At 46.1% G+C, this 17,319-nt stretch overlaps 2 protein-coding genes and 1 non-coding gene across 5 annotated transcripts in view; 2 read left to right on the top strand and 1 right to left on the bottom strand.

Moving 5' to 3' along the window:
• The first annotated feature begins 49 nt into the window (after positions 1-49).
• RPUSD2 (RNA pseudouridine synthase domain containing 2) lies at positions 50-8,429 on the top strand. The gene is made up of 3 exons (XM_006277224.4): positions 50-1,471; positions 2,899-3,195; positions 5,059-8,429. Exons 1-3 carry the CDS (start codon positions 1,037-1,039, stop codon positions 5,839-5,841), a joined length of 1,515 nt encoding a protein of 504 aa, XP_006277286.2. The 5' UTR covers positions 50-1,036; the 3' UTR covers positions 5,842-8,429.
• Positions 8,430-13,594: 5,165 nt separating this feature from the next.
• TRNAS-GCU (transfer RNA serine (anticodon GCU)) lies at positions 13,595-13,676 on the bottom strand. The gene has a single exon. It is a non-coding gene; the product is annotated as a tRNA-Ser (tRNA).
• Positions 13,677-14,064: 388 nt separating this feature from the next.
• Positions 14,065-17,319, top strand: part of KNL1 (kinetochore scaffold 1) — a 58,794-nt gene continuing 55,539 nt past the window's right edge. For 2 of the 3 annotated variants that reach the window (XM_019496579.2, XM_019496578.2), the window contains exon 1: positions 14,065-14,193. The gene's annotated coding sequence lies outside the window, so the exon portion shown is untranslated. Of the gene's footprint in view, positions 14,219-17,319 lie in introns of all 3 variants that reach the window. The other variant, XM_059722995.1, reaches the window with a different exon arrangement.

Raw genomic sequence — 17,319 nt, 5'->3', positions numbered from 1 at the left:
TTCTCCTGTTTAAAGATCAGACTTTTTAGCAACCACAGCTGCAGCTGGATGTTGTGTGATGCACAGTGCCTCCTGTCACATGGTGCTCACGCGCTGCTGTCATGTAGAACCAGCCCCATGGGCCTTTTAGATTGGGGTGGGGACTGTCATCTATATGGTCACCCTGTCAGCAGTGCTGCTGCAAGCAGAGGCAGAGTGGCATGGTGTACCAGGCAGGCTGGCAGCAGTGGTAAAAAATAAAATGTAACTAATTGCATGTTTTTATTTTGAATTGAACTACTGTAGTGGTACAGCCTAGCACAGCTGTGCACATGCTTGCCAAGCTATGCACACTTGTCAGGGGACTCAAACCTGTGGCAGAGGGGAGCCAGCATCATTGCTGTGCCAGTGGCATGAAGCTGATGTCTCCCTGCCTGGGGAGAGCCCGAGAGCTGGTAGGGGGCAGTACTGCCCCTGGCTGCAGGTGGCTGGAGGTAGCGCACCCCTGTTCAGGCTGAGCGAACCGGGCTCCTCAGGGCAGCCCAGTCCCCTCCCTGTGCAGGGCTGGGGCAAAGCGGAGTGGTGCAACACTCGGGGCTCCCCGCGGGGGCGGAGCTGCCCCCAGGCCACAAGGGGACTGAGCTGGGGGCCTAAACAGGGATGGGGTGAGGTGCAGCACCAGCTCCCGCAGCGCCCTGCCCAGCCCTGCCTGAGGCCGAGCCGGCCACTGGGGACAGGGGTGGAGCGGAGCCTGGAGCTGGAGAGACCCACGCTCCCGCCAGGGGAGGGGTCCGAGCCGCGTCCCCTGTGGGCTCCAGGCGGGGCGGCCGCTCCCTGCTCCGACCCCCGCTGAGACTGCAAGTGCGGCGGGCTCCAGCCCACCCGGGGCTTTGCGTCAGCTTCCTCCAACGGCAGGGCCGGCACCGAACCCCTCGCCGGGCCCAGGGGGCCTGCGACTGCAGCATCGCCCGAATTGTGCGTCAGCCGGAGCCGAGAGAGGCGATTAGCCTGCGTCACAGCCCCGCGTCGGGCGGGGCCACGTGGGCGCTTGCTACTGATGCTGTGCCGGGGCCTGTTGTGCCCAGCATCGGCCTGGAGAAGCCTGGCGATGGCGGAGGCGACAGCGGCCGGGCCGGGCCGGGAGGGCGGCGAGCAGGAGGACACGCCGCCCGCGGCCAAGAGGCGGCGGCTACAGGGGGGCGGGGCGGAGCGCTTCGTGCCGCCGCCGCGGAAGCTGAACCCGGGCGTGAGCTTCAGCGAGGCGCACTTCGCCGAGACTAGCTACTACTTCGAGGGCGGCCTGCGCAAGGTGCGGCCCTACTACTTCGACTTCCAGACCTACTGCAAGGGCCGCTGGGTGGGCAAGAGCCTGCTGCACGTCTTCGCCTCCGAGTTCCGCGCCCACCCGCTCGCCTACTACCGCGTCGCCGCCCGCGCAGGCCGCCTCCGCCTCAACGAGCAGCCCGTGCGGGACCTCGACGTCGTGCTCAAGGTGCGCGGCCAGCAGCGGGGCCTTGAATCAAAGAGAGCCGCCGGGCTGGGCCCCAGGGTCAGCAGAGGGGCTGGAAAAGCTCGTGGGGGGCAGCTCATCTTGGCAGCAAGGGGAGGCGGGCACGGCAGCACCTGGGGGGTCAGGATCCTCTGAGGAGTGCAGCAGGGAGCTCAGGAGTGTCGGTGCCCTTCTGCCCCGTGACGAGCTTCCCCAGCTCTTTGCCACACAAGAACAGCTGTGCTGTTTTCCACACTTGAAAAGCAAGTGACAACCGAGAGCTGCCATGTTCCAATTTGCCCATGAGCTTTGTCAATGGCAGCCTTCAATTCAGCCTGGTGTGGGGGTGGGGCATCTGCCTTTCAGATTTTTAGCAAGGGCCTGAAATAAAGGTCATGTCAAAGAGCCCAGAATGTCTTGAAATTAGCTGAATGTCACGTAATAAAGTTGCTCGCTAGCTCCTGACTATATCTGCTGTAGTAGGCAGAGTGCATGTGCCAGAGAAACGGAGCTGATGTGTGATGTCAGCTTGTCACTGTTCCTGTGCTGTTTTTCAGTTGCATTCAGGAGCTGCTGAGGTGGTTTGTCGGTTTGTAGGCAAGATTTACTTGTGATGATGACATAGTGCAAGATGGGGTTTTGTCTCTTCCTGGCTTGATAAAATGGGACAGGTCGCGCACACGAGTACAAATCTGGGCTGTGCAGAGAGAGCCCCACTAGATCTGTGTGCATTCATTCTGGAAACTGAAGCCATGCAACTGCATTAGCGTGGCAGTGGGCCCAGGCTAACAAGCCATAATCTAATCAAACTTGGGTACAGCCGCTTATTCTGCTTGTTCCAGAGCTAACTTGAATATTCATCTTTTCATGGTGCAGGGTGTCTTGGGGTGCTGTGTGAAAATGCAGTAGCCTCTGTAAGTGCCATAATTGGAAAGTAAGGAGTCTTGCTGTTAGGAGCAGATAAACTTATGCAAGAAACCTTTCAGCAGAATTCACTGCTGCAGGAGTTTAAAAGTAACATTTTATCTTTCTAGAAAGTGCTGTGTAACTTCAAGTACAGCTTCAAAACTAAAGGTAAAAGGAAACAGTTTTCCAGAACCTACAGCATCAAACCTGCAGCAAATAAGAGAAGATTTACACAGAGGAGAGAAAAGGGTAGTTTTGCATAGCAGTAGTGGGTTGTGTTGAGTTTTCCCTTGTCTAAGAAACATTAAGCACAGTATCATTACTTGAAGCGGGTAATTGAATTGGATGGCCCAATATGCTGAGTCATTGCAGTATATCCTATTTTCCAATATATTTTCAGTTTGTTTCTTAAACACTGTTGAGTCCACATTTGTGCTGGAATGGAGGATGCATATGTTCCCTATTTCTAATGAAAAGGACACTTTGGGAGATTCTCTCTTCCAGTAATTTTGTTTCACTTGTAGAATAATGACTTCCTGAGGAATACCGCGCATCGCCATGAGCCTCCAGTCACCGCTCAGCCTATCCAGGTTTTGGCAGAGAATGATGAGATGGTTGTTGTGGACAAACCCTCTTCTCTGCCAGTACACCCATGTGGCCGATTTCGACACAACACTGTCATCTTCATCTTGGGAAAAGAGCATGACCTCAAAGAGTTGCACACTATTCACCGGCTTGACCGCATGACTTCTGGTGTGCTTATGTTTGCCAAGACTTTAGAAGTGTCCAAGAGGATTGATGAGCAAGTTCGACAGCGGCAGGTAAGGTTGAGGTCTTAAGCAGTTCTCGAAGTGCATCTTTAAAGAGCTCTGAAAAGCATGTTTATTTAAAGTAAAGCCTGTTGGCCAAAGTTTTGAGTACAGCCTGTGCCTAAGGGCATTTCAGTTTAGGGTCTGTTATTTCAAAAGGTCATGTGTTAGTGTTAAAGGTGAAGGCATTTGTATACATTGCATTTCCCACAAGCTGCTGTTGGGAGACCATTAGGCTGTGCTTAGGTGCCACAGTCAATGGGACGGTAGGATTAAGAGAGATGACATTTTCTACATATGACCTCTTGGTCATGATATGAGATGGATTCTGTCTTGTCTCAGACCTGCCCTACTTCATTTTATCAGCTCATATAATACTTGAACATAATTTATTCTAGTTTATCCTTGTCAAAAATCTCCCTTTCCAAACCTAAATTTCCACATATTGGTGATTTGTCTTCCCCAGAGAACAAAGGATTTATTGATATTTTTATTAATAACCTATTTCAGAAGTGCTCAACCTCTGGCTTGTTAGCAAATAAAAACCTAGGATTCCAGACTAGCCCAGGGATTGACATGACTCCTCATTCGATAAGTCACGGAAAGGCTTCATTTACTTTATTTATTTATATACTTTATTTACAAGTATTCAAAACCAAGTCAAGTGAGCCCAAACCAAATCAAAGTCCAGTAATTAGCTATAAGGCGGTGATTTCTCACCAAACAGGCGACAAAGAGGCAGTCTGTTTCTCCTCAATTTCTCAAGTAAGTCGGGCACATCAGCAACTGATGTCAGAGACATTTCTCACTCTTGAAGCGCACACGCTGTTTGCTGTTTTACTGCCTTTTTATACCCTTAACTTAGCATCTTCAAAGCATTCTTTTAGTTGTTTAAATCAAGAGAGAGTCCCAAGCAGTAATTGATGGGGAAAATCCTGTTAATGAACCTGCTCATTACTGGTTATCAGAAATTTCTAATTTGAATGAGTTGCCTTCTTCAGTAACAAGAGGTTATCCAGTTTGGAACATGTCAAGAAACTGATTAACAGCCAGGAAAAACATGCGTGTCCTTGGACTAAATCAGGAGCAGACATCTATCACATATGGAGAATGTCTCTTCCTGCACATCAACACAAGTTAATCGCAAAAGAAATATTTACCATACTAATTAATCACTGCCCTACTTCCATTTTGAAAGATATAAAATTTGCCTGTACATTTTTTGGGATGGTGGCCTTCAATCTAGCATAGTGTAGATGTGGGCCATCTGCATTTATGATTTTCACTTAGGGCATGAAACAAAGATCACAATAAAAAGCTAAGAATGACTAAAAACCTCTAAAAAATAAAAAAATTTGCTCATTAGATCTAAAGACCAGGAGTCAACATTTTAATTGTCAAAGAACTAATAAGTAGATAGACCCAACCTAAGCAGGGTGCGGGGCCCAGGGCAAATCAGCCCGTGCAGGGCCCCGCTTCCACTCTGCTCCCGTGTCCCGGACTCAAAGAAACTGCCACTGCCATTGGCAGTGGCGGCATTGGCGGCAGGGGGGTAGCAAGTGGCTGGACATGAACCCGGCGGCAGCGCAGAGTTGCCACGGCCACTCTACCCAGCTCCATAGGGCCCCCCAAAGCATGGGGCCCAAGGTGGTTGCTCTGATTTGCCCCCCACTAGGGATGGTCCTGTAAGTTGAAGAATAAATTTTAGTGGGGCAAAGGCCAGGTTTTCCATTCCAATGTATTTTTGGTCTCTCCTATTTAACTGCAATTCTACAGCTGAATAGGAATAGCTAGGATGAAGCTTAAACTAGTCAGAACAAAAAGAAGCTTTATGTTGAGAATATATTTCTGAAACGTGTTTTGTTTTCCTTGTAGCTGGAAAAGGAGTATGTCTGCCGTGTTCTTGGGGAATTTCCAGAAAATGAAGTGGTCTGCGAGGAACCCATCCTGGTTGTTTCTTACAAGGTGGGAGTGTGTCGGGTAGACCCCAAAGGGAAATCCTGTAAAACCGTCTTCCAAAGGCTCAGTTATAACGGCAAGACTAGTGTGGTCAAATGTTTCCCCCACACAGGCCGCACCCACCAAATTCGAGTGCATTTGCAGTTCTTGGGACATCCTATTGTCAATGACCCCATCTACAACATGGAAGCCTGGGGTCCTGCCAAGGGCAAGGGTGGTAAAATTGATAAAACAGATGAGGAGCTCCTCAAGGCTTTAGTGGAGGAACATAATGCAAAACTGAGCTTTGATATGTTGGATATTTCAGAGGAAGGCCTGAAGCTCAGCACAGGAAGTAAAGACCAAGATAGCTCAGGTAGCTGTACTCAGACTGTGGAAGTTACTGCCATTACTGAAAACTCTTGTGGAACTGAGGATTCAAAGAGTCAAGAAGATAGTTCCCAGAACTCTTACAGCAAGCCAGAAACTAGTGAAACTGGCTGTGAAGAAGCCAGTCCAAGCAGGACTCTTGATGGAGATATAGAAGAGAAGGACCCTTTGTGTGCAGAATGTAAAATAATTAGGCAAGACCCATCTCCTAAGGAACTGGTGATGTACCTGCATGCCCTGCGCTACAAAGGAGCAGAGTTTGAATACTGCTCCAAGATGCCGGACTGGGCACTGGAGGACTGGGAGGAATGCCAAGAATTAAAGCTGTGAGAACTGCAACATTTTTTATTTCTTTTAGCTTGTCAGGAGGAAAGTGTCTGCAAGGACCTGCATCTATGTGGTTAAAATTTCCCTGGAGTTGCTGCTTTTATTTCCCAATTTTTATTGGGAACTGCAAACAGGTTGTTTGTGAATTAAATGGAAGTGGGAAAGAGTTCCTTTTCTGACATAGTCATAAGAATGCAGTATTAACAATGAACCTGTTGATAGCTATTGAAGGGAGAGGTGGTTATTTCCGAATAACTCAATTGTGTGTCTCTTTAGCTAGAGAAAAACATTACCAAGATGTATGAAATGAGGATCATTTTTTTCCCTTCTACCTCCTTTATCACACTTCATTGTTGTTTGCAAATTGAGTGCACTTGTTTACTAAATGCATACAATTTAGACAATCAGCATTTACATTTTTCTGTATATTAGTTGTCTATTGTCCTTGTTTATCTGGATAAAACTTTGTGAAATGTTATTTTATGTACTGTACGTGTGTCACACTGCAAATCCCATATTGCATTTTAGGTGCTACTTTGCTTTTGTTGCCAGATCAATTTTAGCTGTATCATATCTTCATTTTTTTCCAAACCAAGTCACTATGCAGGTTAGGTCTGTTCCTGTCAGTTACTCTTCTTTGTTGTATTTGGAGTTATGTTGCATTGTGCATTTCTTGTCTATAGAGGTTTCCATTCTCTCGTTGGTGTACATTTTCCTTTCATAAGTTTATTCTTGCTAATGTAGGACACAGTCTGGCCTTAAATCAGCCTCGAAAAATTCCTGGACAAACCATAGTCTAACCAAAAATTTGGTGCCCCTAAGGAAGTAACTTACTTTGCTGTCATTGTGCCTACAAGCGTCAGTGCTCCTACTCAGAATAATCTTCATAACCCTCTAAACATTCCTGTTCTTTGACTGCTACCTCCCATATCATCTCTCTCCTTACTTTTACTGCAAATCTTTTTGACCTGTTCCATTACATTATTTTAGTCCATCTACCAATCCTCAAGCAAAACTTGGAAATTTTACCAGATGCACAGTAGCCAGAAAACTAGCCCTGTCAGCCATGGCCTGATGTGAAAGATGCAGGGGCAACTTTACTCAGTGCTGTTTTGGGTTCTGGCTGTAGTCAGAGGGGTTTCTATTACTTACACAAGCCCTTTGTTTTCAGCTTCCTGCCTAAGTGAAGAGAGACTCCCCACCATATCTGTCTGCTGTTGTTGAAAGGCTTCCTGATCTGCGGCAGAATGAAGCTTCTTTTCAGTATTGCTGCTCTTGGGATTTTGTTATATGACAATGAAACAGGCGAAGTTGTGGTTTAATTTTTGCTCTGCTGCAGTTTTTTTTGTAGAAGATCTAGGCCACTTCAAAGATTTGGAATAGGAGAATAGCACTACCTCTGCATTTGAAAGACTTTCTTCAGTGTAACTTGCCTTCCACAGTTCAAAGGCAGTGTGCTTGTGAGAGAAGTTTGTTTGCCATGGGGAAGGAGCTAGTCCATCCCACCATTAGAAGGTGATGATACTTACACCAGCATTGGATATGTGCCTGTTTCTTTGCATTTGCTGTGCATTGATCAGTAAATCCACATATCCAAAGTCCACTAGGTTGCTGGCAAGCTTTCTGCCTGATTTTTTTTTTTTTGTTTGTTTCAAGAAAGTCTAGGTTGTCATCAGCTTCCTGTAAAATAGCAATACGCAATAATGTACACAATAATAGAAACAACAGCTTTTCTCAGAAATAATTTAAAAACTGAACTGGTTGCTTTCTCTCATTTCCACCCCCAAAAATAGGGACTAGCACTTCAAAGAGTACAGCTTCTGTGTTCATTACTGATCTGTACACACTAAGCAAAGTGGTGTGGTTTGGTTTTTCATTTCCTGATCTTTGGGATACAGTTAGCATGTCACATTGCATATTCTGCAGAATGAAAGAACCTTATTGTGGCATCACAGTAAGTGAGGAAGTTTTTCTTTAACTGATTTATCTCCAGCAATAAATTATTAACAAAGCCATTTTTCAAAATGTGAATCCTCTTGCTCTATCTAGCAGATATACTTATTGTGGAGCCTCTAGCAAGACTAGAATTACCACTGGAGGGTTTTCAACAACAACAACAAAAATGAATTTCAGGGTAACTTTCTATCAGCTGGTTTCTATTCTGCAAGAAGACTTTCACAACTCTGGAGAAGGGAAGGCTTGAAAGCCTTAGTTTTGGAATGGTATTGGGGAAAGGAGTGGGAACGAGTACCGTTTATTTTTTGTCTTTAACTGTTACTATTAAGACTTTAACATACAGTGCTAGCTGTCTAATCCCATTGCTTTTAAGGAAATGGACTGAATGCTGATAACTTGAACAAAGAAAGTTTTAAAGGTTATTACGTAAGTGTTCTGCCTGTGGCTGCATCACAGTTCATCATTTTATTCATGTTCAAAGCTCAGGTCTTTATTCAGTGAATCTATTGTAATTTGTGCAGATACTCATAAGATTTCTGCAGAGTCCAGTCTGTAGAGACACCGCAGTATAACAGAGGCAAATAAAAGTAGTTGTTCTTCACAAGGTAATTAAAGATGTTTTATTACAAACCCTACTCTGATAGCTTTTTTTTTTTTTTTTAAAGTTTGAAGCAGAGTATAGCATGGAAGATTCTTACAAGGCAATTCTCTGTGTTTATTGCATATGAATATAATGTTTGGAGAAAGTGCATAATCTGGAAAATGAAGTTGTCTTTAGTCACAGGCAGACAAGGTTCTCTGGGTAAATCGGATATCTTTTATCAGAACAACTCAAATAGTTGGAAAAAAATATTTGCAAGCTTTCAGGTACAAATACCCTTTGTCAGGCTGAAGAAGCATCTGCAGTCAGTGTGTGCTCTTCTATTCAACTATATGAGTTGGTCTAATAAAATATATCTGATTTACCCTAAGAACATTGTCTGCCTATGTCCTTAGACCAACATGGCTACAGCCTATACATACCTCTTTAGTCACAGAACATATTTAGTTGTTCCCATTTTGGTACTGGCTTCTTTCACATTTTAACTAGTTCATTTTGACTGTAATCTGAAGGGGCTACCAGTAAGTCACTATTGCGAGAAATAAGCAGTGCTGTCCTGGGTCAGATCAGTGATCCATCTAGCCCAATATCTTATCTTTGACAGTAGATGCTTTAGAGGTAAATGCTGATCCATTCATGTGTTGGCCTTTCCACAAAGTTGATATGCATGCCCAACTGTGGTAATATGAGTACTGCAGTCTCTGATCATATTATGGATAAGGCACTTTGGCCACTTTTTATTTGTAGAAAACAAACTAAGTATGATTTTTCGCCAACATACTAACTTGAGTTCGTGTCAGGGAGAATTTTGTGCTTGGATGCTGCCAAAAGAAACCTTCTCCCTTTGTTTTTGGAGGCCAATAGGGAAAGATGTAACTGAGAGCACTTAGTTTTGCATGTAAGTTACACGTGTCCATGCCTTCAGCAATAATCCTTGCTTACAGTATGTTGAGGTCCACTGAGAGCTTTCTTCATTGCACATTGCCAAAGGAGTAAATCAGAGGCCTGGGGCATAGAAAGCTAATGAAGAATGAATCCCTGAAGTGCAGTCAACACACATTTATAAACTTCAATAAAGTCAAATTTTGCTAGTGTTACTCACATATCTGTTGTGCCTGCTTGAATGGAGAAAATACCTTGGTTTGGTTTATTATTCTGTATGTATACATTTAAATCTGCATACTTCCATAAGGATTTTAGTATAGCTAAATCTGCCGTTACAATGTGTGCCTGAAGGGCTCTGCAGACCTGTTCTGTTAAACTACCTGTGCAAGGCTGCTTTAAATGGTTGTAATTATGTGTGTAACTTGTAAAGCAGAAACGCCTCGTGGGAGCCCTTCTATTCCACTAACTTCAGGTTTCATTTTTTAAAAAGCTTCCTAATGATGGATTAAATGGACAGAGATGTTCTGGTCTCCTGGACGCAATCATTTGTGTTATAAATTTTGCAATTTCAGGACAGATTGGATGGGTTCCTATAAATATTTGGTTAAAAAAAAAAAAGCCTGTGTCATTTTCATTTAACTGGTTGGAATCCATCTTCCTGGAGCTGCCTGAGCCTGACCCTGCGAAGTTGACTTACCTAAATAATTCCATTAAGGTCAGGGGACTTCTGTATAGATAGATTCATAGATTCTTAGGGGTTGGAAGGGACCTTGTACATCACCAGGTCCAGTCCCCCTGCACAAGGCAGAAAAAGACAACTGGGGTCAGGTGACCCAACAAGGTGACTGTCTAGTCTCGTTTTGAAGATTTCCAGGGTAGGTGACTGCACCACCCTTGAAGGGAGTTTATTCCACAGTCTGGACACCCTAGAGCTGCTAGGAGTAGCAGACCCAGAAAGGGCTTGCTCTAGGAAGTTGCAATACCTGTAACTTGAGAAAGGGAACTGCCTCTTAGGGACCTAACTTCGTTTTTATAACTTGATTCCCCAGGTCTCTGACTGTTCCACTGTTTTTAGGGAACCTTCTGAACTTGAGTTAACCAAGATGCTCCAACAATGAATAAGTATTGCTTTTTGTTTTGACAATACAAATTCAGGACAAAAAATGAACATCTTAAATCAACCCCAAGTTGTGAACTCTTGTGTTTAAGCGAGCAGAATAACACTGATTTTTTTTTTTTCTTGTTGCGACTGTATGTACTGCTTTTCTGTCCATGCATGTGTTGTTTTTGACACTTAGATGCAGGGAGGCTTTTAAGCCAAATAAGATAAAATCACTGAAAGTGTTAACCCCTAGCTATTTTTTTGGATTTCGTTAATTGTTTTCACTTTGTCATAGCATATGATAGAGAGGCCTGTTGCATACAAAAGGTTATGCATCTCTGATTCAGATAGTTTATAACTTGCACCTCTACCATGCCTTCTGCCTGATTTCAAATTAACATGGCTAACTACCTCTCTCTGCCTTTAACTAATCCCTGTGAATCCCCCTCGGGATAGGAGGACTAAAGCAGCAAACAGCAGACTGAATCTGTACAATCCAGACCCTAATTACAGTGGAGTGATCCTTGCTGGTTCTTTACTTTCCATCCTTCAACTCAATGTTGAGGGGCTGTCAGCTGCAAAAATTACATCGTAATGAGAGAACCCTGTGCTTGTCCTAAAGTCTTCAAAGAACATGCAGTCTCCTTCCTTGCCAACGGGCTTACAATCAGAAGCTACAACATTTTTAGTTATAATCTTCATGAAAAATATAACAGAGCTGCTCTGGGATTGATGAGAAAGCCATACTAACTACCATTGTGTGCTTCCCTGTAGCATTACAAGCCAGTTAACATTTATAAACCTTGAAGCCTGAGATGCCCTACATTACTGACATTCAGCATCTGTCCACATAAATGGGGGATTTGAATAGTCATTACCCCACCCATGGGGGGGGTATAGGAAATCTTATAAAACTGCATTGGATTTCATAGACTGAAATGATATATCTCTTTTATGACCCTGAGCACCCAGTTAGTTACTTTTTTATTTTTTCTATGCATAGTAGATGGACTGTTTTGACTTCAGCTAGGGAACCTTCACAGGGAGCCACTCATTATCAGCCTCTTACAAAGTTCTTGGAAACTTCCATGTTTCAGGGGTGTACTTGGTAGCCGTATTGGTCTGAGACAAAAAGACATACAAAAAACTAGACTATTTGGTTCCAAAATGATACCTTTTACTAGACCAAATGGAAAATGGCAAGAAAATTATCCTTTTCTGCAAGCTTTTGGGATCAAAGCCCCTTCATCAGGCTCTGGAAGAAGTGTAGATGGTACAAGATGGTAAAAAGTCCCCATAGGTAAGAAATAAACTTAATTTTTGCACAGAGGGAGCTGAAGACGGAAGTCTGTCTCTCTGTGTCCATGAGAGTATCCTGTTACACTTGTATATCCTGCTTAAATAAGGAAAAGGCAGAACTTCTGGAGCAGTGTGAAGACTAGAGATAGGTAGCAAAACAGCTTCTTTACAGCTGGTCCTCAACTATCAGCTTCAGGAAACACTTGGAAGAAACTATTAGATATGGACATGATGAGAAGCAGTAAAAAAGCATGGTCACCACGTGAGGGAATTGTACAGAAACATCATCCATCATGTGTGTGTGAATTATCCTTCACAGAAGCACCAGGACTAAATCCAAACAGGGATGAGATCTTTGAGAGATGATAGGGAGGAACTAGTGCCAATGCAGACTTGGTCCACTTCAGATTGAGGATAACCAGGTAGGTTTCAGGTCTAACTAGAGCACTTGTATCCAAGTTCTTGTTCTTGCCACTTACATAAAAGATAGCTTCCATTAGAAGAAGAGTTGTATTTCTTGACCATGGCATATGATACCATCTGGGACACAGCTCTGCTGGCCAAGATGACAAAGCTGCTACCTTGAAAGCTTGTTATAGTTATGAAAATGATGCTTTGAGACAAACACATGCAACTAATGCTAGATAATGGGTTAAGCACACTGTGGATCCAGAACAATGAATAGCACCATCATCTATTCTTATCCCAACGTTTTTTTCTGTATTTCATAGGATCATAGGAAAGTGGGGCTGAAAGGGATCTTACCAGGTCACCTAGCCTGGCCCCCTGTTCAAGGCAGGATCATCCCTGATTAAACCATCTCACTCAAGTGTCTGTGTAACCTGCTCTTAAAAACTTCCCAGGATTTGAGAATGATCTGCCTCCAGCAATCAAAGTTATGCAAATAACTTCTGCTTGGCTTCAAGAGACAGATTTCAAAATGAATGCTGCACCTCTGCCCAGGCAAGAAATTATAACTATTGGTGACTCTTGCAAGATGTGGAGACAGAAGCCCAGTGTGTCAAAGGTAGTGTTGTCATACTCCCATCTCAATAATTTCAAGTCTTCATGAGAACACAACCTTTTCTTAAATGGAGAATATCTGGCATGTGCCCCAAAGCCAATATATGCAGGTATAACTCCAGACTGTGCAGCTACCAACAAGAACGACCTCACCAAGATAATTCAGAAGTTTACAAGAAGGACTGGCTTTCTAAGTCCCATAGATTTGGGGGCTCAACTTGAGGAGCTAAGGTGCACACTGTGATCAGATGGTGAACACAAATACTATCAGCAACAATGGGGAGGGAAGGAGCTCAGGCTGAGGAGGGAAGAAACATGTTAAGAAATTACTTAGAAAAGTTTCTGTGAGCTGGACCTGATTAACTTGATGTTAGGGACCTGTTGGATGAAGTTGCTGGCTGGAATAACCACAAGGATGACGGGCCCAACAAGCGCTGAGACTGATCACCAGTCCCCTGCCTCCTACTGTGATCCATCACAGTGCAGCAAAGGACTTCCCAAGTCACATTCATGAGATGCAGCAACTGTTTTTTTTTTCAAAGCTGCCTAGGAGGCACCTCACCACTAACTCCCTAGAAAAAGGCCAGCCTGGCTTGTGTCACTGCAGAACATTGAGGATGCTGGTTCACAGCCTGTCCTAATGGCTCAGGATGGGCAGCAGCCCACACTGGGTGTTGGTGCGGGAGAAGGAGGGCATCAGGCCCCTCTTTTATCCCCTTGCTGCCTGAGGTTGTGCAGGCCCCAAGGGGCAGCCACGGACGGAGACTGGGTTCACGGAACCCGGTAGGATTTTTTTCCTCTGTCACCACTAAATGAAGGCCCGGCTGATACCCCAGCGCTTCTTATTGTCTTTCCTAAGGGCGTTCGCAAGTGGGGGTAAAAAGCAGCACCGACGAGGATGGGATTCGAACCCACGCGTGCAGAGCACAATGGATTAGCAGTCCATCGCCTTAACCACTCGGCCACCTCGTCACGGAAGCTTTTCTTTTTTCTCGACCTATAAGAAGCTCGGCCGCTGGGCCCTGTACCACCGTTTCTTGCCACCATCTGTTCGGGGGGCAGCAGCGGGGGCTCGTTCAAGATATCTTGAACGTTTAAAGCTCCCGCAGCGAGCACTGAAACCCTGCTTGCATCCGCCTCTCTCTCTCGAGTCTCTGTTCACTGCCCGGCCTAGCACACATGGGGGCAGTCTGGTTTATGCGGGGGGATGGGCGCGGCTGTGCACGGAGGCCGCCATGCTGTACGGTCGCCGGAGGGCGCCGTGTTGCCTAGAGCGCTGCCGGGCGCCATGCTGTACGGCGGTGAACTGGCGCCACCGTAGCGTAGTTCCGGCGGGCGGGGCGCATGCGCAAGCGCTGGCGGTTAGATTTGAATAGCGAAGCGGCGGCCCCAGCCGAGTCTATGACCGCTCCAGGATGAGGCAGCGGCGGCGGTAGGGGGAAGGAGTTGGAGCGGCTGCCCTTGCCTGGAGAGGGGCGCGGGACAGCAGGTGAGCGGACCGGCGGGGCCGTGAGGTGAGGTGAAGTGACGTGAGGCGAGGAGGGGGTCGGGCCCGGCGGTTCTTCCCCCGCTGCTCTCAGCAGCGCGCATGCGCGGTCCCCTCACGCTACCTGCCCCACCCGGGTTGCGGCTTCGCAGGAGGGGGAGCGCGGGGCCTGGAAGCTGGCGGCGCTGGCAGGGGGAGGCGGGGCGGGGCGGGGGGCGGTGGAGCTCGGTCCATGTTCGTCGCCCCCGTGGCGGCCGCTGGGCCTCGGACCCGCCGCGGACGGGCCACTTGGCCGCGCTGCCGGTGCGGGGGAGGGAGATGCACGGCTCCTGGCGGCGGCAGGTGACAGACCGGAGCCAGGGCCGCAAGTTGCAGCAGGGGAAGTTGAGGCTGGATATTAGGAAAAACTGTCCGACGAGGTGGGCAGCGAAGCCCTGGGACGGGCTGCCCAGAGAGGTGGTGGTATCTCCATACTTAGAGGCTTTTAAGACCTGGCTCGACAAAGCCTTGGCTGGGATTATGTAGTCGGGGCTGGTCCTGCTTGGAGCCAGGGTTGGACTGGAGACCTCCCGTGGTCCCCTCCACCTGGTGTTCTCCCAGTCTCTGCTTTACTGCGGTTGCTCAACTTCTTCCAATCCCAGGCCAGGTGCTGCAGCCCCCCACCCCCTTTTGTATTTCTGGGAAGATTTGTGGGCTGAGGGATCTTGAGGAAGCTCCTTCCCCAGCGCTGCTGGTACAGCTGCACTGATGAGGGGGAGAGCTCCCGTCTGGACCTTGCTGCTTCTAGGAGCTGAGAGGGGCTCCAGGGTGGCCCCTCTCTTGTCCTGATGTTGCTGGCCCAAGGGGAAAGAGAAACAGGAACCGTGCAGGAAGGAATGGAAAGGATTTGCTTTGGGTTTGAAGGTGGAAGCATCATCAAGTTGGGTTTGAAGGTGGAAGCATCCTGTTCCCCAAATCTCCTTGGTACCAGTTTTTGTCTTTGAAGTATGCCTCAAAGTGCTGACACCAGGGTAAAGAGCTGCGACTTTTCAAGTTTAATTGTATAGAAAACAGGCATGGAGCACTGAGATGGTACAGGGAACTGAGAATGGGCGTACCCATTGCATGGTCCAGGCCAGCAAACAGCTAAAACAAAGGTGGGGTAAGAAAACACAAAACAACGATGAATGGGGCAGTTCACATTTCTGAGTTCTAATTTCAGGCTATATTTATCTCTCCAGATGTTTTCAAATAATTAAGAACGTATCACTGAGATTAAAGTTTTCTTACGCTTTTGAGTCTCCTGTTATTCAGAGTTTGTCCTGTTATGGACCTCCTACAGAAATAATTGTCAGCAGAGTCCCCTAATGGACATGCAGCATGCACAGCAGGAAAGGGTTTTTCATCAGGCTTAGTTGCACCATCCCTGAAAATGATTGAAATGTAAAGGCCTTGTCCATGTTACAGAGTTGTGTCAGCGTAGCTAAAGGAGTGAAAAGGTCATGCCCAGCAGCCAATGTATTGGCTAGTAGAATTTCATTTCTACTGGGAGGCTTCTGCTGCTATAGTTCAGGAACCAGCAGCCTCATGGTGTTAGCTGACAGAAACCTCCTTCTGTCTTATAAATGTTTCCAGCCCAGGGATTTGCTGATGTAGCAAACTTTGTAATATATACCAGACCTGAGAATCAATTGCAACTGCTGACCTAGGGATATATGAGAGATGAAAGAGGAGAGGGCAGCCTAGAAATGACTGTGGGGTTGAGAAGAAGAGCTGCATGTTAATCTCTTTGTATACATTAAAACAAGGGTGTCAAACTCAGCCCAGGTTGGATCTAGACTGCGGGGGTTCCTCCTAGGCTAGATCTGTGGGGTTCATGGCTGCCACAGCAGTGGGGCCAACTGTGGTGAGAGTCTATTGAGGTAAGAGGGGCTGCGTCACATCCTTTGCTTGCCCCTCTACCATCAACAGCCATATCCAGCAAGGCAACAAGCCAGGCCCCAATTTCCGATAGCCTTGCGCACCAGATGGAATAGCTCTGCAGGCCAGATCCAGCCCATCAGCCATACATTTGACACTGCTAATTTAATCACCTAATTCTTAGGTGATTATCACCTAAGAATAAGGAATAAAACTTAGAAATATCTTGTGTCTGCATTTTTCTGTCCCTGCTCTGAACATCTCTGCACTGATGTTTCCATCATACGACTATTGTCATGGTTAGACCATAACAGCAAGTACAGATGGAGGAAGATCATTTATGAGCCACCTGGTGTCCTTTGTATGTTCTAAGGAACCAGCCCAGAAACCACATTTCTATTCTGCAGTAATTTCCAGATTCTTTTTTTTTGCCCTGTGAAGAATTTTCACAGAACTGAAATCTTGCAGTTTCATTTTGGAAACATCAACAATGAGTGCTTGAAAACATGCCTCCCAGGATTTCCTGGTGGTTATTAAATGAAATTGGCTTTCTTCTTAGTTTAATTTCTGCCCACTATTGAGTCTATCACTTTTTGTCAATGGTGGGCAGTGCGAGACTGACAGGAATCATGCCAGTTCAATTTAATTGCTGCCAGAGTTTCCAGTCTCCAGAGCTCGGGAACAGACAGGGACTATGAGGATTGCTAGAGACCTTCACCCCTGAGCAATCCATGTGTTGAAGTTTCATTAGAGCTATAGACCCTGCTCTTCAAAGTGACTTGTCTTGGAGGTAGGAAGGCCAGAAGTCCTAAGAATTCCAGATGGAGTCAGGATTCTCAGGATTTCCAGGCTGTCTGGTTGGGGAACTCTCGCCTCAGAGTAGTTTGTATGACATTGCCCCCCTAGAGATGTCCCCCCTGAAAGCCAGAGTTCTTCAGCCAGTCAACTGATAGGAAACCAGGCAGGCAAAGGAAGCCTCCTTTTGCTTCATTAGAACATTTTGGTTTTAAAGTATTGGCATTTCCTAATACGTTTTGTTGGGAACCAACTCTAATAACTACACAGGCTTAACTCTCTCACGCTGTCTTCTACAAATAGTACCTTTTTTCCATGAAAAAACAAAACCAAACTAAAAACACAACTCCCTCCCCTCCCCCACAATTCACTAACAAAAATGGAACTAATACTGAACGAAGGTTACCAGTGGTCCCTTGTTGCCCTTCTGGAACA

This window comes from Alligator mississippiensis, chromosome 2 (assembly GCF_030867095.1).
Source record: "Alligator mississippiensis isolate rAllMis1 chromosome 2, rAllMis1, whole genome shotgun sequence".
NCBI classification, from domain to species: domain Eukaryota; kingdom Metazoa; phylum Chordata; order Crocodylia; family Alligatoridae; genus Alligator; species Alligator mississippiensis.
The sequence above is the reverse complement of the archived record's forward strand: the minus strand, read 5'-3'. Positions and strand labels throughout refer to the sequence as shown.

Excerpts from the sequence above, each read along its gene's own strand:
- RPUSD2 (XM_006277224.4), top strand. The coding sequence starts at position 1,037 with ATGCTGTGCCGGGGCCTGTTGTGCCCAGCATCGGCCTGGAGAAGCCTG. Across the intron at positions 1,472-2,898 it reads ACCTCGACGTCGTGCTCAAG|AATAATGACTTCCTGAGGAA; the intron begins GTGCGCGGCCAG and ends TTTCACTTGTAG. Across the intron at positions 3,196-5,058 it reads AGCAAGTTCGACAGCGGCAG|CTGGAAAAGGAGTATGTCTG; the intron begins GTAAGGTTGAGG and ends TTTTCCTTGTAG.